This window comes from Aythya ferina (assembly GCF_964211825.1).
Source record: "Aythya ferina genome assembly, chromosome: 30".
NCBI classification, from domain to species: Eukaryota; Metazoa; Chordata; class Aves; order Anseriformes; family Anatidae; genus Aythya; species Aythya ferina.
Window position 1 is genome coordinate 1,620,271 of NC_140327.1, and position 24,112 is coordinate 1,644,382.

The 24,112-nt window shown below is 48.2% G+C and overlaps 2 protein-coding genes and 1 long non-coding RNA gene across 15 annotated transcripts; 1 reads left to right on the forward strand and 2 right to left on the reverse strand.

The window, feature by feature from the left end:
• Positions 1-1,627: 1,627 nt before the first annotated feature.
• On the reverse strand, positions 1,628-10,230 carry LOC311425292 (uncharacterized protein). 10 transcript variants are annotated; one of them, XR_014686282.1, is made up of 7 exons: positions 9,561-10,230; positions 8,888-9,013; positions 7,427-7,551; positions 7,193-7,319; positions 6,422-6,532; positions 4,071-6,297; positions 1,628-3,672 (listed from the first exon to the last, which is right to left on the reverse strand). XR_014686282.1 is itself a non-coding variant. In XM_084501026.1 (6 exons), the coding sequence occupies exons 3-6, from the start codon at positions 7,490-7,492 to the stop codon at positions 4,535-4,537; spliced, it is 2,067 nt and encodes a 688-aa protein (XP_084357152.1). In that variant the 5' UTR covers positions 7,493-7,551; positions 8,888-9,013; positions 9,569-10,230; the 3' UTR covers positions 1,628-4,534. The 10 variants fall into 10 exon arrangements, 9 of the variants coding, with proteins under 9 accessions (XP_084357152.1, XP_084357149.1, XP_084357151.1 ...); XM_084501026.1 differs by having other exon boundaries at positions 1,628-6,297; positions 9,569-10,230; XM_084501023.1 differs by having other exon boundaries at positions 1,628-6,297.
• On the forward strand, positions 10,120-19,054 carry LOC311425383. The gene is made up of 2 exons (XR_014686301.1): positions 10,120-10,259; positions 16,905-19,054. It is a non-coding gene; the product is annotated as an uncharacterized lncRNA (long non-coding RNA).
• Positions 13,252-20,019, reverse strand: LOC311425284 (uncharacterized protein; the record flags this gene model as incomplete). 4 transcript variants are annotated; one of them, XM_084501006.1, is made up of 5 exons in its annotated part: positions 13,252-15,607; positions 15,732-15,842; positions 16,969-17,095; positions 17,266-17,348; positions 19,829-20,019. In XM_084501006.1, the coding sequence occupies 4 exons, from the start codon at positions 17,287-17,289 to the stop codon at positions 13,344-13,346; spliced, it is 2,526 nt and encodes an 841-aa protein (XP_084357132.1). In that variant the 3' UTR covers positions 13,252-13,343. The 4 variants fall into 4 exon arrangements, with proteins under 4 accessions (XP_084357132.1, XP_084357133.1, XP_084357131.1 ...); XM_084501007.1 differs by having other exon boundaries at positions 17,266-17,351; XM_084501005.1 differs by lacking the exons at positions 17,266-17,348; positions 19,829-20,019 and having other exon boundaries at positions 13,252-15,604; positions 16,969-17,215.
• Between the last annotated feature and the right edge of the window lie 4,093 nt (positions 20,020-24,112).

Consider the following 24,112-nt stretch of genomic DNA (forward strand, 5'->3'; position numbering starts at 1 on the left):
CTCAGCTGCCTGTACAGTGCTGTGCTCTGCACTTGTAGCTAGAAGTGTCACACAAATGCTTTGTTTATTGCTGAGCAATACTGGTACAGCATCAAGATTCCCTCCAGCCCCCAGAGCCAGAAGGCTGGGGCTGGGCAAGAGGTGGGATGGGGACATCACCAGGGCAGCTGACTTAAACTGGCCAAAGGGATATTCCATACCATATGATGTCATACTCAGCAATAAAATCTGGAAAAGGAGACGGAAGATGGGTAACTCTTGTTATGAAAACATGATACTTCCACAACACTGCTATGCATATTGAGGCTCTGCTTACAAAGACATGGCTGAACATCGCTCGTTGATGGGAAGTAGAGAATAATTGTTTTCTCTCTTTTCTTCTGTGCAGCCTTTGCTTGTTTGTTTCTGTTGCTGTTTTCCTCTTTCTTTTCCCTTTAACTTATCCTCAACCTGTGAGCACTTTTCTTTGCCATCATACTTTCTCTCTGCCCTCCCTTTGAGGAGGAAGAGTGAGAGAGTTGTCACCACAGTCCTTTTTGGTGCCCAACATGTGACTCAAAGAATTAAGATAACAATCGATTTGACCAGAGCACTTTAGAGGGAATTTACAATTATCATATTTGACCAGGAGCTCTTGTTCATGATATTGACCAGTTTGCTCTTAATATTGTTCTGTGTTTATCCTGTATGATGTGAACTGTGCCACATTCTCTCTTTAGCTACTTATCAAATCCGAGAGCCTGTTAAAGGTCGTGTGTTTTGTTGTTGTTGTCTGTTTTTTTGTTGTCATTATAGTGGTGATGGTTTATTTATTTATTCAGTTCACTGTGCTTTAAAGCACTGGTCTTGAGCCTGATCTGGTATCCAGGCCCTGCATTACTATCAACTCTGTACTTCAGGAACCACCTTTTGGAGAATATTAACTGCACTCTTTTTTTACCTCTGGAATCAATCTGTGGAGAATATAAGGTATGGGACCTCTTCCTCCTTATCCTATGGGCTAATCACAATAGCTTTTGAATATTTTGAGTGTCCTTGCGTAACCAACATACTCCTATTTATAAGTCTCCAGAATATGTTTCTGTTATTTCCTGAGGTTAAACAATTATTTAAGAACACCACCCAGGAATCTGCCCCAAGGCAGTGTGATGGTGGGTGGCAAGAAGGATATGTGCAGGTACCTGTCATAGGATCATAGAATGCTTTGGGCTGGAAAGGACCTTAAAGATCACCTAATTCCAAACCCTCTGCCATTGGCATGGACAACTTCCACTAGACAAGGTTACTCAAAGCCCTATCCAATCTAGCCTTAAACACTTTCAGGGATGGGACATCCACAACTTCTGTCATGGCTATCTATTCCGTTGGTTTTGAGCTTCACCAGTGAACAAGTGTGGAATCCCCCCCAAATGAAAGAATGTTTAAAAGAAAGTATTCCCTGACATCAGCAATGCCAGAGACTTACAGCTTGCTGAACTGTGCTGGGAGCTGGTCTGTGCCTACCTAACAATAGCAAACATTATTCAGCACCCTCAGGGGGAGGAGGAAGTCTGAATCTGATGTTGGGATAACAGAGTAGCAAAACCAAGAGACCAATGGATGGTATTAGTCACCCCTGTAGTCAAGATGAAACAATGGAAGAGGAAGTCAGTTTATTTAGTAAGGGAAGGAACTTCTCCTAAAAGGCTCTGGGAGGGAGAAGTGGAAGGGGCAGACTGCTCTAAAACAGGGCCATCACAAAAACAGGAGGAAAAACAGACAGAAAGAGCCTCTGAAGGCAACTCCTGTCAGGCATGAAGGAAAGCTATCCCTTCAAGTAAGATGTATGTCAGCCAGGCAAGTGGACTACCATGGAGAGAGGTATCCAGTACCTGAGGCAATTAGCTGTGATGGAGGTGATTTATAGTAACCTAGAAAATGAACAGATATCCAAAGATCCAGATCAAGTCAAATGCATGCAACCCATGTGACAGAAGTTTGTACGGAGCTCACCATCATTATATGCCAAATCTTTGTCAGTAATGACCTGGAAAGACCCAGAGGAAGCCATGGTGGATGAATTGGCTAGCTAACTCCACCAGTACAAAGAAAATCTTATCTTCTTCCCTATGGCCCTGTGTGTTGACTGCTGAGAAACTTTCTCAAGCAGTCATAGAACCATAGAAATAAAAGCATTGGAAAGCCCTCCAAGATCATCTGATGCAACCATACCCCTACCACTAATATCACCCACTAAACTATGTCCCTAAGCACCATGTCCAACCTTTCCTTAAACACCCGCAGGGACAGTGACTCCACCACCTTCCTGGGCAACCCATTCCAATGCCTGACTACTCTTTCTGAGAAGAAATTTCTTCTAATTTCCAACCTGAACCTCCCCTGGCACAACTCGAGGCCATTCCCTCTGGTCCTATCACTAGTTATCTGTGAGAAGAGGCTGACTGCCAGCTCCCCAAACCTTCCTTTCAGGTAGTTGTAAAGAGCCATAAGGTCTCCCCTGAGCCTCCTTTTCTCCAGATTAAACAACCCCAGTTATCTCGGATGCTTCTCATAGGACTTGTGTTCCAGGCCCTTCACCAGCTTTGTAGCCCTTCTCTGTATGCATTTCAGTGCCTCAATGTCCTTCTTGTAGTGAGGGGCCCAAAACGCAACACAGTACTCGAGGTATGGCCTCACCAGAGCAGAGTACAGGGGGACGATCACCTCCTTGTTCCTGCTGGTTACACTATTCCTGATACAAGCCAGGATACTCTTGGCCTTCTTGGCCACCTGGGCCAAGATTTGCAGGGCTCAGTTTCTGGTGTCCACCGCTCCTGCAAGTCTTGCAATGGGTTCATGAAAGGCAAATCCTGCCTGACCAGCCTCATCTCCTTCTATGACCAGGTCTCCCGCCTGGTGGATAAGGGAAAGTTATCTCAGAACAGGACTTGTGGTGTTCTGTCAGCTAATGGGTGGCTTGCCTTGACTTCAGCAAGGCTTTTGACACTGTCTCCCATAACATCCTCAGGAAGTATGGGCTAGACGGAGTGGACAGTGAGGTGGATTGAAAATTGGATGAATGGCAGAGCTCAGAGAGTTGTGCTTAGCGGTGCTGAGTCCAGTTGGATACCTAGCAGTGTCCGCCAAGGGTAAGTACTGAGTCCAGTCTTGTTCAAAGTATTCATCAACAACCTGGACGATGGAACGGAGTGCACCCTCAGCAAGTTTGCTGACCACATTAAGCTGGGAGTAGTGGCTGATACCCCAGAGGGCTTTGCTGCCCTTCAGAGGAACCTTGACAGGCTGGAGAGATGGGCTGGGAGGAACCTCCTGAAGTTCAACAAAGGCAAGTTCAGGGTCCTGCATGTAGGGAGGAATAACCCCAAGCAATAGTACAGGCTGGGGGCTGATGTGCTGGAGAGCAGCTCTGCAGAGAGGGACCTGGGAGTCCTGGTGGACAGCAGGCTGACCAAGAGCCAGCAATGTGCCCTCATGGCCAAGAAAGCCAACAGTATCCTGGACTGCATTTGGAAGAACATTTCTAGCAGGTCAAGGGAGACCAGGAGGACAGACAACAGCAGCAAAGTGTTTCAGAACCAGGAAAGCTTTACCCCAGGCAGGATCCAGGTCCTGGTTCCATCTCTTGCAGAGCAAAGCAGGTTTGTCCGGGCCAGATCAGGTACAAGGAAGCAGCTGTTTCAAGGTATGATGTAGAACAGATCTGTAATATTATATCTGGGACTATATTTCTAAGACCTTCCTCCTCTCCCCACCTGACATCAAATGACCAGAGTCCATACCTCTGCGTGTATCGATTCCTGCATGCTATAAAAATTCACCTGCCTCCTGTTGTCTCTATCAAGCTAAAACCTCCAGGTAAGGAATTTTCATCTCCTGCCCCTACATTCCTTTAGGGGATCCAGAAGGCAAGATCTTCCTCTAGTGGCTCTTCTGATGTTACCTTTTGTTCTGCCAGCACTTGGTATCCTTGCTTGCTTGTTCTGGGGCTTGTGCTTCCTCCTTAACTACAGGACTTGACAAGAAAAAACTCACAGCACATGGGTTGAGACAGAGACAGGGAGATCACTTACCAACATGAGCTCCTCAGTGCGCTGCAATTTAGAAAAAAGGTGACATGAAAGTCAGGAATCCCAGAGAATATTTTACATAGCAATAATCAGAATACGGAAGTGAAGAGGGGATTGGATCTGTCCAACAGCCATCGTCAGATGCCCACACTAGGAACAGGGTTTCTCTCTCTGCTCTCAGCCATATGCACCATTCCCTGATGGGCTCTCAGTGATATCTCTCAGGGAACACAGCCTGGGAAAACATCTTATTCTTACACCTAGTGCTCCCTGCTGTCTGCATGGGGCTAAACCTCGGCTTCAAGTTTCGGGGGAGGGAGTCTGATCTGCAGGAGGGTTTGAAGATGAGTTTGCCACAAGGCTCTTCCTCTGCTCACGGTATTTGTAAGGTTCTCTTCTGTGTGAATCTAGAATTGGGTGACCAGCTTCGAGCTCTGGCTGAAGCTCCTCCCACACTTAGGGCACTACTACAGCTTCTCTCCTTTGTGGATACGCTTGTGTGATCTAAGTTCAGAACTGCTTTTGAAGGCCTTTGCACAGTCAGGACACTTGTATGGTCTCTCTCCTGTGTGGGTCCCTTTGTGCCATTTGAGTCCAGAACTCGAGAGGAAGCTCTTCTCACACTGTGAGCACTTGTAGGGTCTCTCTCCTGTGTGGATCCATTTGTGCGCATTGAGTCCAGAACTCGCTTTGAAGCTCTCCCCACACTCAGGGCATTTGTAGGGCTTCTCTCCTGTGTGAAAGCGCTGGTGGTAGATGAGACCTTCTCTTCTTCTGTAGCTCTTCTCACACTGTGAGCACTTGTAGGGTCTCTCTCCTGTGTGGATCAGTTTGTGCAATTTGAGTAGAAAATTCCTTATGAAGTCCTTCCCACACTCAGGACACTTGTATGGTCTCTCTCCTGTGTGGGTCCGTTTGTGCAATTTGAAGTCAGAACTCGTTTTGAAGCTCTTCTCACACTCAGGGCACTTGTAGGGTCTCTCTTCCGTGTGGATTCGTTTGTGCAACTTGAGTGAAGAAGTCCTGCTGAAGACCTTCCCACAATCAGGGCACTTGTACGGTCTCTCTCCTGTGTGGATCCGTTTGTGCAATTTGAGCCCAGAACTTGAGAGGAAGCTCTTCTCACAATCAGGGCACTTGTAGGGTCTCTCTCCTGTGTGGATCCATTTGTGCCATTTGAGTCCAGAAATCGAGAGGAAGCTCTTCTCACACTGTGAGCACTTGTAGGGTCTCTCTCCTGCGTGGATCCGTTTGTGAAAATTGAGTAGAAAACTACTTATGAAGCCTTTCCCACACTCAGGGCATTTGTAGGGCTTCTCTCCTGTGTGAAAGTGCTGGTGGTAGATGAGATTTACCCTTCTTTTGTAGCTCTTGTCACACTCAGGGCACTTGTGAGGTCTCTCTCCTGTGTGGATCTGTTTGTGTATACTGAGTACAAAACTCGTTATGAAGCCCTTCCCACACTCGGGACACTTGTAGGGTCTCTCTTCCGTGTGGGTCCCTTTGTGCAATTTGAGTTCAGAAATCCTTATGAAGCCCTTCCCACAATCAGGGCACTTGTAGGGTCTCTCTCCTGTGTGGGTCCCTTTGTGCCATTTGAGTCCAGATCTCGACTGGAAGCTCTTCCCACACTCAGGACACTTGTAGGGTCTCTCTCCGTTGTGGATCCGTTTGTGCAATTTGAGTTCACAACTCTTTATGAAGCTCTTCTCACAATCAGGGCACTTGTGAGGTTTCTCTCCTCTGTGAACATGATGATGGTAGGCGAGTTCAGAGCTGCTTCTGAAGCTCTTCTCACACTCCAAGCACTTGTAGGGTCTCTCTCCTGTGTGAATCCGCTGGTGTATAACAAGACTGGAACTTGTTAGGTAGCTCTTCCCACACTCAGTGCACTTGTAGGGTTTCTCTCCTGTGTGGATGTGCCGGTGCTTAAGAAGATAGGAATGCCTTTTAAAGATTTTTCCACACTCGTCACATTGGTTCTCCAATTTCTTCTGGCAGCCTTGCTTCATTGTCAGTTCTTTAGTCTCCTTTTGACCTTTGCTGCCATCTAGGGGCTTCCGAGCTCCATTTCCTGGATGGGTTTGCAGTGGCTTCTTGAGATGCTTTCCATGCTCCAGGCCCTTTTGCACGCCCCTTCTGTTTTTTCCCACAGAGACAGCATTCAGCTGCCTTTGGGCCACGCCACCTTTCTGAAGAGTCTCCGCTGCTTTTGTGATCCTGTCACCTGCTGGATGACAGAGGAAATCCACAACCAGCCCATAGTGCCCACAATATTGCCCAGACAGAGCTCTCTGATCCTCTGATCTTGGCTTTTGCCAACCCCAATCTCCTCCCTTCCTCCACCACCTCACCTGGGCTGAGGTCTCCTGTCACATCCTCCACGCCATGCAGATCTGGGATCCAGGGATCTTCCCCTTCTTCAAGCTGGGAGATCACCACGGGTTTGGGGGATGGAAGTAGTCCTTAAATGACATAAACAGAGGAGATGAGAGCATTTGGAGGGCTACTAAGATGATCAGAGGGCTGGAGCACCTCCCTATGCATAAAGGTTGAGGAAATTGAGCTTCTTTAGCTTGGAGAGGAGAAGGCTCCAGGGAGACCTCACTGTGGCCTTCCAGTGTTTGAAGGGAGCGTATCAACAGGAGGGGGAATGCATGCTTGGGGGATGCAGTTAACTTCAAGAAGGTTTAGGGGAAAACCGAGGAAGGCAATGCTGAGAAGGAAGATTTACATGCAACCACCAAGAAAAGCTCTTTTGGACGCATGTATATATAACTTTAATATATACATGTATATGTCTATATAGCTATATCTTTTATATATTATTGTATTATTAAATATTCTAATATACAGTATTATTTTTGCTATTATATTATGATTGTATCATTATATCATAATACATATACATTGTATTGGATAACACACTACTGTCTTCTTAACTCATCCTTATCTTTTTTGTGTGTGGTTTTAGGTTGCTGTTTTTTTTTTTATTTTTTATTTTTTTCCTTCTATATGCAGTAAATAATTGCATTGTGTTTATTATATGTCTTGCTCACAGAGGCTTCTTCTACACCACTAAAGCTCCCCTACTGAGGAGAAAAAGAAGCAAAGCCCTCACTCACCCAGTGAAGTTATGGACTCATACGTCTCCAGCATCACGTCCCGGTAGAGCACTCGCTGTGCAGGATGCAGCAGCTCCCACTCCTCCCTGCTGAAATACACGGCCACCTCCACGAAGGTCACGGGTTCCTGCAAGCAAAGAGGCTCCATGTAGAAGCAGCCTGTTGATGACAGAAGCTCCAGTCCCAGTGGCTTCTCTGTGCCCAGCACACAAATGCTGGCTGACGGCACCTCACCTTCCCCCTTGGCCTCTCCTGGCTGCTTCTCCAAGCCCCTACCTCAGCTGGATGTGCCGTGGCCATTTCCTGCCCTCCTGCAGGCTGGGACAATCACAGCTGAAAGGTAGATGTCAAACTGGAACCTGCTGGGACAAGAGAAATGGCAGGGTAGGTTTGGGGGAATGCAGCAGTCCCTGTCCCTGTCCCTCCCCAGCGCCAGCCCAGCTGTAGGCCATTGACTGGGGGTGAAAGCCAGCTGGGACACAGGTTTAAGAAAGGAAAAAGCTGCTGCACATCAGCAATCGTCAGAGAGGAGTGAGAAAATGAGATGAACACAACCCTGCAGACACTAAGGTCAGTGACGAAGGAGGAAGGAGGTGCTCCAGGCACCAGGACAGAATTTCCCCTGAAGCCTGTGGCCAGGACCATGGGGAAGCAGGCTGTTCTGCTGCAGCCCACAGTGTGGCAGAGTGGATCAGATCTCTAAACTGCAGCCCACTGAGGAACTCATGTTGGGGCAGGTGGATATGGCCTAAAAGGGGGTGCAACCCACAGAGAGCTGCCCTCTGCCCCCTCTTGTTTGACTGTGATGTTTATTGGAAAGTGATCACCCCTGACCCTGTCTCAACCCGTGAGCCGGCCGTGTCTCAACCTGTGAGCAGTGAAGTTGTTCTTGTTTCAGAGGATTTTCTTCCCCTGACCCATTCAAGAGGAGCCCTGAATGAGTCCAGTGCTGGTGAAAATGCTGACTATGCCTGAGGGAGGACCAGCAGCTGCCTGTAAAATGGGTCTTCAGTTACAGGCAGATCCTGAACAACAGACTTAGGAAGCATTTGCAGAACAAAGAAAGCCAAGTCCTGTAGGTAAGGAGGTAGCACAAGCCCCAGAACAAGCAAGCAAGGAAACCAAGTGCTGGCAGAACAAACACAACAGGAGGCAGGCAAATTTTTGTAGCATGCAGGAATTGATACACGCAGAGGTATGGACACTGGTTATTTGATGTCAGGTGTGTGCGCGTCTTAGAAATGTAGTCCCACATATATTATTACAGAGCTTCAACAGGTCAGCAAAGCATGCTGATCGTCTCTGCTCACTTCTTGATTTTCCCAGCTCCAACCCCGTCCTGTGTCCCCTCAGAAACCTCAGCAACAGAGTCTAAGCCACGGCTCAGGAAACAACACTGCAGATCCAGAGCCTTCCTGCTGAGAACTTGCATCCTCTGTCACAGAGCCCAGCTCATTTCTTGGCTGCAGCCAAGAGAGGAGCAGTGAGTAACAAGTTGCATGCTTTGGGTCCCGACAGCTATCTCCCACCCTTGAACAGCAACATGGGTCAGATCCTGCTTTTCCTTTCCCCTTTTGCATGACCTCCCAAGTCTGGTGCTGAGCTTTAGATGCTCAGGCCCTGTCTCAAAGGGGGGAATCGTGTGAAAAAGGAAAATCCTGCCTCTTGTCTGTATAAGCAATGAAGAGTACCTACCTCGAGTCCACAGTAGGCTGGTCCCACCCTCCTTGCAGGCAGCCTGGCTCCTCTGAGTCGTGTAGGCTGGAGGATGCCAAGTGTCCTGAGGCTGGACCCAGCTGCAGGATGGCCGCGGTGCACCTCCTGCAACCAAGACACTGCCTGGGTGGCTTCCAGCCAGGCTCTCGCTTGCCTTACAGGGTGCCCCTCAGAGGTCTGCTGGTGGGCAGGGAGCTGGGAGCTGCACCTAAGGCTTTACCCCCTCACCCCAGCCTCCCCGAGCACCCTGGCAGAGCCCAGACTCTCATGCTCTTCCTCTGTGGGGGTATTTCCACGCCGTGGGGCTCTATTCAGGCCCGACCCAAGGTTCTTAACCCCTTATCAGCTCTGTAGGAGGTGCTCTGGGCTACAGCTCAGCCTTACCATGGCTCCTCCTGATGTGCAGCATGGCTTCCTGGAATTCCTAGAATTCCCAGTCTATTTAGCTTTATATGATTTATTTATAGGGTTAATAAAAGGCAAGTAAACAGTGCTGGGTGTGCTGGGGAGTCTGGGCTCCTCCCACACGCATACGTCCTTACATCAGGCGGCTCGGTTTTATGTTGCTAGGCTAATACATATTCATCACTACTTCTAGAAAAGGCAGGGTTATTATAGTTAGTTCCTAGAAGCCGAACCCTCCCAAGGGCACCTGTATACCAGTCTCCAGTGGTCCTTCGGGGGTCGGGTGTCGTTATTGCTGAAGGCTCGTAGTCTTCCTCCCAGGCTTTGTCCTTCCGCTTCCTCTCTCTCTGTATTTGGTAGCGGCTGGGCGGGATGTCAGAGACTTGCACAGCCTCCAGTGCAATAGTCAGCAGTTCTCTGAAAACCCCTTTGTTCTCTTATCCCCTAGACCTGGCCTCAACGTTAACCCTTCAGATCCTCTATTGACACGAATTGTGAATTCCTAACATGCAGTGTGAAATGTGTTCATCTGATTCGTGTCAATATGGAACAATGCTAGGGTCGCATGATGAAGTGTGACCTTCTGTCTTACATACCACTGTATAAACACAAGTCTAAGAAAAACAGTGTGGTTAATGTATACAGTTCTCGTATCTTGTAGAGGAATGGTCTAGCAATTTGTGTCAATAGAGGGTTTGAAGGGTAAACCTTGAGACTCGGGTCTAGGGGATAAGAGAACAAAGGAGTTTTCAAAAAATGCTGATTTTTGTATGGGCCGTTGCGGACGGACGTCTCTGAGATCTGGGATAAGAGATTCACAAATAAGGAGAAAGGGGAAGCTGAAGGACGACCAAAGGACAAAGCCTGGAAGGAAGACTACGAGCCTTCAGTACGAGCAACCCCCCAGAGGGACCACCAGAGACCGATACGCATGCGTCCGTGGAGGGTTTGTATCCCGGGAAACTAATTATAATAACCCTGCCTTTTCTGGAAGTAGTGATGAATATGCATTAGCCTAGGAGCATAAAAACCAGCCGCCTGACGCAATAGGGGTGCGTCTTGGTGGAGCTGTGACTCCCGGTGCACCCAGCGCTGTTTGCTTGCCTCTATGCGTTTAATACATTGTAAACTTTAATTGCAATCCTATTTGGGACTCAGTCATTTATTTCACACAGCATGGCTTCCTGGCCCCAAACCAGAATGTGTTGTGAAGCTGCAGCACAGAAAATCAAAGAGGTTGGTTAGGGCTTGACCTCGGCGCCTTCTCTGTTGGCTCCCCCAGAGCGTGCCACTGTGTGAGGAAAGGATTAAGTGCTCTGCTCAGCCTTCCCTGCTCTGCAAGGAAAGAGTTAACTCTGCTAGCAGCAGGCCACTGATATGCTCAGGCCTTTGATAGCAGCTCTGTGCAGAGACAAAGGAAAGGCACCCACAGAGGAGGAGCCTGAGAGTCTGGGCTCTGCCAGGGTGCTCAGTGGGGGGAAAAGCGTTTGGTGCAGCTCCCAGCTCCTTGCCCACCAGCAGACCTCAGAGGGGCACCCTGTAAGGCAAGTGAGAGCCTGGCTGGAAGCCACCCAGGCAGTGTCTTGGTTGCAGGAGGTGCACCGCGGCCATCCTGCAGCTGGGTCCAGCCTCAGGACACTTGGCATCCTCCAGCCTACACGACTCAGAGGAGCCAGGCTGCCTGCAAGGAGGGTGGGAGCCTGATTTGTCCCAGAGCTTGTGTTTTCATTGGGGCCTGCTTTCTTAAAATGAAAAACGGAAGGACAGGAAAGGTGCAAGGGGGCTTTGTTTCTGGTGTCAGTTCCATGAGCTCCAGCTGAAGTTCTTCCTGTAATCCCTGCAGACATGCTTTCTTCCTTTCTTTCTAGTGCTTTAACCCGGCCGGCAGCTAAACACCACACAGCCATTCGCTCACCCTCCCCCCTCCCTCTCTGGGATGGGGGAGAGAAAAGGGAAAGTAAAACCCGTGAGTTGTGATAAAGACAGTTTATTAAGACAGGAAAATAATAATAACAATAAAAATAATAACAACAATGATAATAATAGTACTACTAATAATAACGTGTACAAACAAGTGATGCACAATGCAATTGCTCACCACCTGCTGGCCGATGCCCAGCCTAATGCTGAGCAGTCCGACCCCTCTCGCCCGGCTAGACACCCCTATATATTGTTTAGCATGACGTCAGATGGTATGGAATACCCCTTTGGCTAGTTTGGGTCACCTGTCCTGGGTCTGTCCCCTCACAGCTCTTGCCCGTTGGCAGGACAGAGCAAGAAGCGGAGACGTCCTTGGTTTGGTGTAAGAACTGCTCTGCAACAATTAAAACATCGGGGTGTTACCAGCACTCTTCTCATCCTAAGCCAAAACATAGCATTCTACCAGCTACTAGGAAGAAAATTAACTCTGTCCTAACTGAAACCAGGACACTTTCCAGCCAAGTTTTCTGTTGGATCTTCATGCACTCACCCACAGCAGATGGGTTTATCCAGGGGTTTATCCAGAGGTGACTTTCCTGGGCTCTCTGAGTGAAGAGTCACTTTCCCAGGTGACTTTCCTTATACACATCCCTGGGAGAAATGTGCTTCTGATCCACCTACCAACATCCCAAGGGCTTCCAGTGGCTTCGCCACAGCCAGCTCTGCACTCTCCTTTGGGTGGTCACTTGGCACCCCATCTCTAGTTGAAAAGGGGAGCAATATGGGTAATTCCCACACCGAGGACAAAGCAAGAACAGGATATATTTGTCCCAGAACACCCACCACAACCTAAGGCCAGGAAGGGTGATATGCTCCAGCCAAAGGATGGGAAAACTCCAAGGCATGCCGGTCAAAAGCCAAAATGGGGTCTGCCTTGTCCAAGTGAGCCAAAGTGAAACTGGGAGCATTTCCTTATGCAGAGGTGTGGGAATTGTGACTTTTTTTCTGTGCCTTGATGTGTCATTTGTGAATCTTGGCAGGATGCTGCTTACTCAGGTGGAGATTGGAAGTGTTGCCTGCCTTGCTTTGGGATGAGCATCACCAAAACTCTGGACTCCTTACCCAGCACTGCTCTGACTTCTTAGCTCTCCTAACATCTCCTTGACATCTCCCAAAGGTTCACTTGCAGCTGGCCAGCTGGTCCCCATGGGCTCTTGTGGGAGGAGCAGTGAGCTGGCCACTGCCAAAACATGAGCCAGGCTACAAGCGTAGAGGACAGCACAGAGCATCAGCTGGCTTTTCCTGTTTCTCTTTTCCTTTCCAGACTCTTCTATCAGCATCCCTACACCCTTTGCATCCCAGAGGGGGTGAAGGCACTGGGGAATCTGCTAAGCTGCTCAAAGAAGATGGAGCAAATGCATCATTCCTTGCTGGACTCACAGCAATATCTCCCAAGAAAGGCACCAGCAAATATCTTGACACCCAGAGCTCTCTTTTGTCTGCACCAGGATAAACCACGGCTTCAAGGCTCAAGGATGGAAGTTTCCTCTTTGTGGGGTTTTTATGCTGGGTTTCCCGGTAGGAATTTAAATGTCTCTGTCACGGCTTCTGGGACTTGGTATTTACTGCTGTTACCAAACCATTGGGCAGCAAGTCCCTTAAAGGTGAGGGGAAAAAAGGTGACGTGAAAATCAGGAATCCCAGAGAATATTTTACGCAGTGATAAACAGAACAAGGAAGGGAAGAGGGGATTGGATCTGTCCAACAGCCATCGTTGGATGCCCACACTAGGGACAGGGTTTCTCTCTCTGCTCTCAGCCATATGCACCATTCCCTGATGGGCTGTCAGTGATATCTCCCAGGGAACACAGCCTGGGAAAACATCTTATTCTTACACCTAGTGCTCCCTGCTGTCTGCATGGGGCTAAACCTCGGCTTCAAGTTTCAGGGGAGGGAGTCTGATCTGCAGGAGGGTTTGAAGATGAGTTTGCCACAAGGCTCTTCCTCTGCTCACGGTATTTGTAAGACATATAAATATATTTGTGTGCATTTAGAATTAGGTGACCATGTTTGAGCTCTGGTGGAATCTCCTCCCACACTCAGGGCACTGCTACAGCTTGTCTCCTTTGTGGATGCACTTGTGTGATCTAAGTTCAGAATTGCTCTTGAAGGCCTTTGCACAGTCAGGACACTTGTAGGGTCTCTCTCCTGTGTGGGTCCGTTTGTGCAATTTGAGTCTGTATCTCGACTGGAAGCCCTTCCCACACTCAGGGCACTTGTAGGGTCTCTCTCCTGTGTGGATCCGTTTGTGTAATTTCAGTCGATAATTCGACTGGAAGGTCTTCTCACACTCAGGGCACTTGTAGGGTCTCTCTCGTGTGTGGATCCGTTTGTGCAGATTGAGTTCAGAACTCCTTACGAAGCCCTTCCCACACTCAGGGCACTTGTAGGGTCTCTCTCCTGTGTGGATCCGTTTGTGCAATTTCAGCTGATAATTCGACTGGAAGGTCTTCTCACAATCAGGGCACTTGTAGGGTCTCTCTCCTGTGTGGGTCCCTTTGTGCCATTTGAGTCCAGAACTCGAGTAGAAGCTCTTCTCACACTCAGGACACTTGTAGGGTCTCTCTTCCGTGTGGATTTGTTTGTGCAAATTGAGTAGAGAAATCTTTATGAAGCCCTTCCCACAATCAGGGCACTTGTAGGGTCTTTCTTCCGTGTGGATTTGTTTGTGCAAATTGAGTAGAGAAATCTTTATGAAGCCCTTCCCACAATCAGGACACTTGTAGGGTCTCTCTCCTGTGTGGATCCATTTGTGCACATTGAGTGCAGAACTCCTTATGAAGCCTTTCCCACACTCAGGGCACTTGTAGGGTCTCTCTCCTGTGTGGATCCGTTTGTGCAAATTGAGTCCATAATTCGACTGGAAGGTCTTCTCACACTCAGGGCACTTGTAGGGTCTCTCTCCTGCGTGGATCCGTTTGTGCAAATTGAGTGCAGAACTCCTTATGAAGCCCTTCCCACACTCAGGGCACTTGTAGGGTCTCTCTTCCGTGTGGATCCATTTGTGCAAATTGAGTACAGAAATATTTATGAAGCCCTTCCCACAATCAGGGCACTTGTAGGGTCTCTCTCCTGTGTGGATCCATTTGTGCCATTTGAGTCCAGAATTCGAGTGGAAGCTCTTCTCACACTCAGGGCACTTGTAGGGTCTCTCTCCTGTGTGGATCCGTTTGTGCAAATTGAGTCCAGAACTCGAGTAGAAGCTCTTCTCACACTCAGGGCACTTGTAGGGTCTCTCTTCCATGTGGATTCGTTTGTGCAAATTGAGTACAGAAATCCTTATGAAGCCCTTCCCGCAATCAGGGCACTTGTACGGTCTCTCTCCTGTGTGGATCCATTTGTGCAAATTGAGTCCATAATTTGACTGGAAGCTCTTCTCACAATCAGCGCACTTGTAGGGTCTCTCTCCTGTGTGGGTCTGTTTGTGCAATTTGAGTTCAGAACTCGTTTTGAAGCTCTTCTCACAATCAGGGCACTTGTAGGGTCTCTCTCCTGTGTGGATCTGTTTGTGCCATTTGAGTCCAGATCTCGAGTGGAAGCTCTTCTCACAATCAGGGCACTTGTAGGGTCTCTCTTCCGTGTGGATCCATTTGTGCAAATTGAGTAAAGAAATCCTTATGAAGCCCTTCCCACAATCAGGGCACTTGTACGGTCTCTCTCCTGTGTGGATCCATTTGTGCACATTGAGCCCAGAACTCGTGTTGAAGCTCTTCTCACAATCAGGGCACTTGTAGGGTCTCTCTCCTGTGTGGATCCGTTTGTGCACATTGAGCCCAGAACTTGAGAGGAAGCTCTTCTCACAATCAGGGCACTTGTAGGGTCTCTCTCCTTTGTGGGTCCGTTTGTGAAATTTGAGTTCAGAACGCGTTTTGAAGCTCTCCTCACACTCCAAGCACTTGTAGGGTCTCTCTCCTGTGTGAATCCGCTGGTGTATAGCAAGACTGGATCTTTTTATGTAGCTCTTCCCACACTCAGTGCACGTGGGATTGTCTCCTGTGTGGATGCGCTGGTGCTTAAGAAGATAGGAATGACTTTTAAAGATTTTTCCACACTCGTCACATTGGTTCTCCAATTTCTTCTGGCAGCCTTGCTTCATTGTCAGTTCTTTAGTCTCCTTTTGACCTTTGCTGCCATCTAGGGGCTTCCGAGCTCCATTTCCTGGATGGGTTTGCAGTGGCTTCTTGAGATGCTTTCCATGCTCCAGGCCCTTTTGCACGCCCCTTCTGGTTTTTCCCACAGAGACAGCATTCAGCTGCCTTTGGGCCACACCACCTTTCTGAAGAGTCTCCGCTGCTTTTGTGATCCTGTCACCTGCTGGATGACAGAGGAAATCCACAACCAGCCCATAGTGCCCACAATATTGCCCAGGCAGAGCTCTCTGATCCTCTGATCTTGGCTTTTGCCAACCCCTATCTCCTCCCTTCCTCCACCACCTCACCTGGGCTGAGGTCTCCTGTCACATCCTCCACGCCATGCAGATCTGGGATCCAGGGATCTTCCCCTTCTTCAAGCTGGGAGATCACCACGGGTTTGGGGGATGGAAGTAGTCCTTAAATGACGAAAACAGAGGAGATGAGAGCATTTGGAGGGCTACTAAGATGATCAGAGGGCTGGAAAACCTCCCTATGCATAAAGGTTGAGGAAATTGAGCTTCTTTAGCTTGGAGAGGAGAAGGCTCCAGGGAGACCTCACTGCGGCCTTCCAGTGTTTGAAAGGAGCGTATCAACAGGAGGGGGAACGCACGCTTGGGGGATGGTTTTAAACTAAGAGGGGAGATTTAGGTTGGAAATGAGGAGGAAGTTTTTCACTCAGAGGGTGGCGAGGCACTGGAACAGTTTGCCCAGGGAGGTTGTGGATGGCCCAGCCCTGGAGGCATTCAAGGCCAGGCTTGATGCAACTCTGGGAAGCCTCCTCTACTGGTTGGCAACCTTGCCCAGAGCAGGGGGGTTGAAACTGGAAGATCTTTAAGGTCCTTTTCAATCCAGGCCGTTCTATGACTCTATGATTTCCATGGTTTTGACACAGCTGCTAAGTGTCCACGTGTACTATGTAATCACTCCCTTCCTGTAAAGCCACTTTTACGGCCCAGTATCATTCAGGTCAGCAACATAGACTAGCTTTGTTTGAAGACAGCAAGGCTCTTCTATCTCTGAAAATACTGCAGGGACTTATTTATTTGCCTTACCTTTTACCTACTTATTCAATGCAGTTGACTTCAAGAAGGTTTAGGAAAAAACTTAGGAAAGCAATGCTGAGAAGGAAGATTTACATGCAACCACCAAGAAAAGCTCTTTTGGACGCATGTATATATAACTATAATATATACATACATATACATGTATATGTCTATATAGCTATATATTTTGTACATTATTATATTATTAAATATTCTAATATACAGTATTATTTTTCATATTATATTATCATTATGATTGTATCATTATATCATAATATATATATTACAATGGATAACACACTAATGTCTTCTTAACTCATCCTTATCTTTTTTTGTATGTGGTTTTAGGTTGCTGGGTTTTTATTATTATTATTTTGTGCTTCTGTATGCAGTAAATAATTGCATTGTGTTTATGTCCATATGTCCTGCTCACAGAGGCTTCTTCTACACCACGAATGCTCCCCTACTGACGAGAAAAGGAAGCAAAGCCCTCACTCACCCAGTGAAGTTATGGACTCATACGTCTCCAGCATCACGTCCCGGTAGAGCACTTGCTGTGCAGGATGCAGCAGCTCCCACTCCTCCCTGCTGAAATACACGGCCACCTCCACGAAGGTCACTGGTTCCTGCAAGCAAAGAGGCTCCATGTAGAAGCAGCCTGTTGATGACAGAAGCTCCAGTCCCAGTGTCTTCTCTGTGCCCAGCACACAAATGCTGGCTGACAGCACCTCATCTTCCCCCTGCATTCACATCCCTTCCCCCTTGGCCTCTCCTGGCTGCTTCTCCAAGCCCCTACCTCAGCTGGATGTGCCGTGGCCATTTCCTGCCCTCCTGCAGGCTGGGATAATCACAGCTGAAAGGTAGATGTCAAACTGGAACCTGCTGGGACAAGAGAAATGGCAGGGTAGGTTTGGGGGAATGCAGCAGTCCCTGTCCCTGTCCCTCCCCAGCGCCAGCCCAGCTGCAGGCCATTGATTGGGGGTGAAAGCCAGCTGGGACGCAGGTTTAAGAAAGGAAAAAGCTGCTGCACATCAGCAATAGTCAGAGAGGAGTGAGAAAACGAGATGAAAACAACCCTGCAGACACTAAGGTCAGTGACGAAGGAGGAAGGAGGTGCTCCAGGCACCAGGACAGAATTTCCCCTGAAGCCTGTGGCCAGGACCATGAGGAGCTGCCCTTTTCCCCCATCTCGTTTGATTGTGATGTTTATTGGAAAGTGATCTCCCTGTCTTAATCTGTGAGCTGTGAAGTTGTTCTTGTTTCAGAGTATTTTCTTCCCCTGACCCATTCAAGAGGAGCCCTGAGTGAGTCCATTGAGATGGGGAAGATGCTGAAACCTATCTCGATTAGTATTTAGCTACGTATATGGTAAAATATTTTAATTATTGGGGATGTGGATGGGAACCTAAAAATAGCCTAATTATAGGGATGTAGATGAGAAGTAGATGTAAAAAGAAGATATCGTTCAAGGCTAACGGATGAGGGAAGAAGGAACACCTCGTTAAGAAAGAATGAACAACTTGCTGGCAGGAAACAAGGCAAAGGTAAGCAAAAAAAACCTAAACTGTTCAACAGAAGGTCAAAGTCCACAAAGGTAAAGAGAGTTTAACCTCCTCTTCCTTGTTGCCTTCATCCTGAAAGGCCTCTGCCCACGACCACCAGGCTACATTGCGCAGGCCACCAGGCTACATTGCGCAGGCGCAACCGGAAGGAGCAAGGAAGAATTTACCACCTAATTGGAAGGGTCATTGTATAGGGGGATACTTGGCACTTCACAATTCTTTTTATAATGGGCCTACAGTACCTTTTGGGATATTAAGGTCCCCATGGAAATGCATTAACTCGAGCAATCCCACTCAATCCTTTGATAGAAAGGCCTACAGGATACCATAGTTTTGTTAGATGGTTAATTTCTAGCTTGGGAGTGAGCGATTTGGAAAAGGCAATAGTAAATATTTCAGCCGAATTAGAACGGGTAGAGAATTCCACCACAGATGTGATAAAAGCACCAGAGGTAGAAGTATCATCTCTCAGTAGGGTAGTTTTACAAAATTGAATGGCATTAGATATATTAACAGCGAAGGAAGGAGGAGTGTGCACTGTAAGAAACCAGAGTTGCTGTATGTATATTGATCAAATATACCAAAGAGTAGAAACCGATTTAGAGGAGATACGGAAACATACTCACCTATTGCATGAGGTGTCACGGGATGACACCTCGCTTGGGTTTACTGAATTATAGGAAAAAATAACCAGTTGGTTACCAAATTTGACATGGTTAAAACAATTGTTTACTACGTGTTTAACCTCCTCTTCCTCGTTGCCTTCATCCTGAAAGACCCCTGCCCATGAACAACAGGCTACACTGCACAGGCGCAACCGGAAGGACCAGGGAGTATGGAAATGAGTACTTGGAAGAGGTCCGCCTTTTCAGGGAAATTAATGAATATGTATTAGAGCTCATGTAATATGTAACAGTATTCGTGTATAAAATTGTGAGAGACAACCGGGCAGGTGCGCACTTTTTGAGGGAAGCTATTCCCAGTGCGCCCGGTGCACCACAATAAAGAAAACCTACTTTACAACCCTCTGGTTGTGGACTCTTTTCTGCGCGTATGGAATGCTGGTGGAAATGCTGACTATGCCTGACCAGCAGCTGCCTGTAAAATGGGTCTTCAGTTACAGGCAGATCCTGAACAACAGACTTAGGAAGCATTTGCAGAACAAAGAAAGCCAAGTCCTGTAGGTAAGGAGGCAGCACAAGCCCCAGAACAAGCAAGCAAGGAAACCAAGTGCTGGCAGAACAAACACAACAGGAGGCAGGCAAATTTTTGTAGCATGCAGGAATTGATACACGCAGAGGTATGGACAATTGTTATTTGATGTCAGGTGTGTGCGCGTCTTAGAAATGTAGTCCCACATATATTATTACAGAGCTTCAACAGGTCAGCAAAGCATGCTGATCGTCTCTGCTCACTTCTTGATTTTCCCAGCTCCAACCCCGTCCTGTGTCCCCTCAGAAACCTCAGCAGAGTCTAAGCCACGGCTCAGGAAACAACACTGCAGATCCAGAGCCTTCCTGCTGAGAACTTGCATACTCTGTCACAGAGCCCAGCTCATTTCTTGGCTGCAGCCAAGAAAGGAGCAGTGAGCAACAAGTTGCATGCTTTGGGTCCCAACAGCTATCTCCCACCCTTGAACAGCAACATGCATCAGATCCTGCTTTTCCTTTTCCCTTTTGCATGACCTCCCAAGCCTGGTGCTGAGCTTTAGGTGCTCAGGCCCTGTCTCAAAGGGGGCAATCATGTGAAAAAGGAAAATCCTGCCTCTTGTCTGCATAAGCAATGACGAGTACCTACCTCGAGTCCACAGTAGGCTGCTCCCACCCTCCTTGCAGGCAACCAGGTCTCTCACTTGCCTTACAGGGTGCCCCTCTGAGGTCTGCTGGTGGGCAAGGAGCTGGGAGCTGCACCCCCCACTGCTTTTCCCCCCACTGAGCACCCTGGCAGAGCCCAGACTCTCAGGCTCCTCCTCTGTGGGGGGCATTTCCTTTGTCTCTGCCCAGACCTGCTATCAAAGGCCTGAGCATATCAGTGGCCTGCTGCTAGCAGAGTTAACTCTTTCCTTGCAGAGCAGGGAAGGCTGAGCAGGGTGGAGCGCTGAACCCTTTCCTCACACAGTGGCACGCTCTGGGGGAGCCAACAGAGAAGGCCGAAGTCAATCCCTAACCAACCTCTTTGATTTTCTGTGCTGCAGCTTCACAACACATTCTGGTTTGGGGCCAGGAAGCCATGCTGCACATCAGAAGGAGCTATGGCCAAGGCTGAGCTGCAGCCCAGAGCACCTCCTACAGAGCTGATGAGGGGTTAAGTACCTTGGGCTGGGCCTAAACAGAGCCCCAGGGCATGGAAATGCCCCCACAGAGGAAGAGCCTGAGAGTCTGGGCTCTGCCAGGGTGCTCAGTGGGGGGTAAAGCCTTTGGTGCAGCTCCCAGCTCCCTGCCCACCAGCAGACCTCAGAGGGGCACCCTGTAAGGCAAGTGAGAGCCTGGCTGGAAGCCACCCAGGCAGTGTCTTGGTTGCAGGAGGTGCACCGCGGCCATCCTGCAGCTGGGTCCAGCCTCAGGACACTTGGCATTGACTCAGAGGACCCGGTGTGTACCTCAAGGGGATTTAATACTGTGTGAGAATAGTCCATGAGTAGAATTGTATCATGTTAATTACTATATAATACTGTATGTCATCACTACCATGACTACTGTAGACCCTAGATGAAAATGGTGATTAATTAGAATGTATGGGAAAGAGTGGAACCTGAGCATAACATAAATAGTATGGAATAAGGGGTGGATAGGTGTCCTGGTTTTAGTTAGGACAGAGTTAATTTTCTTCCTAGTAGCTGGTAGAATGCTATGTTTTGGCTTAGGATGAGAAGAGTGCTGATAACACCCCCAGAGCAGTTCATACACCAAGCCAAGGACGTCTCAGCTTCTTGCTCTGTCCTGCCAACGGGCAGGCTGGGGGTGCAGCAAGAGTTGGGAGGGGACAGACCCAGGACAGGTGACCCAAACTAGCCAAAGAGGTATTCCATACCGTCTGAAGTCGTGCTAAACAATATATAGGGGTGGCTAGCTGGGGGAAAGGGGCCGGACTGCTTGGGGTTAGGCTGGGCATCAGTCAGCGGGTGGTGAGCAATTGCATTGTGCATCACTTGTTTGTATACATTATAATTAGTAGTACTATTATCATCGTTGTTACTATTTTCATTGTTATTATTGTTGTTATTATTTTCCTGTCTTAATAAAATGTCTTTATCTCAACTCACGGGTTTTACTTTCCCTTTTCTCTCCCCCTTCCCAGAGAGGGAGTTAAAGCACTACAGAAAGAAAGGAAGAAAGCATGTCTGCATGGATTACGGGAAAAACTTCAGCTGGAGCTCATTGCCTAGAAGATAACAGCAACCCCTCAGAGGGGAGAGCGCCTTGATTTCAGGAAAAGGTACATCCAGAGCTAGGAGATCCTCACCCATGACAGATTGCATGCTGGGGAGAAGGGCTACAAACGCCCCAAGTGCAGGAAGAGCTTCAGCCACAGCATGAACTCCTTAAATATCAGCGAATCCACATGGGAGAAAGACCCTACAAGTGTCTTGCCTGCAGGAAGAGATTTTTTCAGACCTTGCACACTGGGAGAGACCTTGAGAATGGAGGAGTCCCCAGAGGCTTCTCATGACAAAGGGAGAGCTTCCAAAGGAGAAGGCATCCATGGCACCACCCAGATAAGGGTCTTACACCCATGGGCTTTGGATGCTCTTTCCTTGCTGACAAAAGAAAATCTCTCACCATGCTTAGTTTTCTCTTTCCACTCTTGCAGCAACCAGCTTTTAAAACCCATTTCCTGAGGAAACTGCAAAAACATTGTGTGTGTGTGTGTGCATGAGTTCCTCTCTCAGTAATTTCTGAGAAGGCCTGTGGAAGAGACTACCCTCATAAAACTGACCATTTCGTCCCTTGTCTGGAAAATGCCTTTTCTTGGGGGTGTGAAAGGGGAAAGGGAAGGGGAAGAATAAAATACCTGATTTGTCCCAGAGCTTGTGTTTTCATTGGGGCCTGCTTTCTTCAAATGAAAAACGGAAGGACAGGAAAGGTGCAAGGGGGCTTTGTTTCTGGTGTCAGTTCCAGCCCAGTGCTTGCTTCGGGGGGGGAGGCATGTTCAGCACACAACCCCACCACCCTTCCTAAATGTGCTGCTACACCTGTTTAGGAAACCTATGTGCCTATGAAGACAACAAGCTGAGGGAGTTGGTGGTGTTCAGCCTGGAAAAGAGAAGGGTCCAGGGAGACCTCGTTGCAGCCCTCCAGTACCAAAAGTGGGCCTACAAGAAAGCAGGAGAGAGACACTTTATTAGGGAGTGTATTGATAAGACAAGGAGGAACGACTTTAAACTCAAAGAGGGTAGGCTCAGATTAGATATTGGGAAAAAAATCTTTCCTGTGAGGGTGGTGAGGCACTGACACGCGTTGCCCAGAGAAGTTGTGGATGCCCCATCCCTGGAGGTGTTCAAGGCCAGGTTGCATGGGGCTCTGAGTAATCTGACCTAGTGGAAATTGTCCCTTCGCATAGCAGGAGGCTTGGAATTCGATACTCTTTACGGCAACCCAAGCTGTTGTATGAGTATGATGCCTCTCCAGTGAAGCTGGTTGTGACTGTGTTGGTTTTCTCACGTTGCTCCCCCCCTCACAGCATCGATTTCCTGGTAATATGTACTGCAAAATGCTGCTGACATAATAAGTAGTCACCAGTGCTACCAGCCTCACTCCTCATTCCTTTGAGGAATCTGCCATCACCCATGAGCAGGGGTTGCTCTCGCCATGTGGGGTGGAAAGGCAGAAGGTACAGAGGAGAAGAGACCAGACCCATCTTTGCAAAGTGGTGCTGCTAAGCTGACTGGCAATATAGACCAGTTCTATAAAGGGCCTGCATGTTCTCACCTTGCTGGCCCACAGTGAAGGCATCACCCAAGAAGGGCTACTGCTGAAGACATTAGTGTGTTATCCACTATAACATATATATTTTTGATATAATGATATAATAACAATTTCCTCGTAACATATAATCTAATTCTCTCCTCCTACAGTTTTAAACCATTCTCCCTTGTTCTATCACTATCTGCCCCTGTAAAAACTCATTCCATCTTTTTTTTTTTTTTTTTTTTTTTTTTTTTTTTTTTTTAAGCCCATTTTAAGTACTGAAAGTACCTTAAAAATTACATAAAATCTATCACCATGTTTGGTTCGCCCTTCTTGTTGCAAGCAGCTTTCTTCATCCATTTCCTAAGGAAACTGTAGGAAAATTTTGTGTGCACATGCATGCGTTCCTTTCTCAGTAATTTCTGAGCCCACTGATCAATCTGATGCAAGGGTCAGAGCAGTAGTGCGGCTCTTGGAGGCTTACTGAAAATTCCCTTCAAGCAGAAAAGAAAACTACGTACAAGCTTTCCCTGAGCTAACAGCCAGTCGATTCACCCTTTGATTAGCCATTGGAGAAGGCATGTGGAAGAGACCAACCTTTGATCAAAGCTTGATTTGCTCTGCTGGAGGGAACCCGGGTGGGACCAGGGGCGTCACCTGAGCATGGGGGTCACCGTGGTGTGTGGCATCCCTCATCTCCTCTCACCCCTACCCCCTCTCCCAGCAGAATCGCAGCTGTTCCAGGAGGTGGCTGGGGTGGCTGTGCTGGTAGACTTGCCCACCTGGAGCCTTCCCTCCATGCCTCTCTCCCTGCCTCCATTCTTTCACCCTTTATCTGTCCCTTCATCCATCACACCCTCCCTCTGTCCAGCCCTTCACATGCCTGTCCCAACATTTGAGTCCTAGCCTGAAATTCGGGAACCACCAAGATGATTGTGTGATGGGGTACAATCCCAAGCCAGACAAAGACCCATTGGCAGTGGTGACCCTCTGTTATCCAGCACACTGAAGGACTTTTTACCCCCCAGGTTCTTGTCATACCATTGTCCAGCCCCAGAGAGGTAAGACTAGAGATGTCTGACAACAGCATACAGTTTCTCCCTTCATTTTTCCCATCAAATTCCCATCATGCTGTTGACTGACCAAGGGCTATCAAGATTAGAAGTAGGCAATG

Excerpts from the sequence above, each read along its gene's own strand:
- LOC311425292 (XM_084501026.1), bottom strand. The coding sequence starts at position 7,492 with ATGGCCACGGCACATCCAGCTGAGGTAGGGGCTTGGAGAAGCAGCCAG. Across the intron at positions 7,320-7,426 it reads AGGAGAGGCCAAGGGGGAAG|GAACCCGTGACCTTCGTGGA; the intron begins GTGAGGTGCCGT and ends CTTTGCTTGCAG. Across the intron at positions 6,533-7,192 it reads TGAGTCCATAACTTCACTGG|GACTACTTCCATCCCCCAAA; the intron begins GTGAGTGAGGGC and ends ATGTCATTTAAG.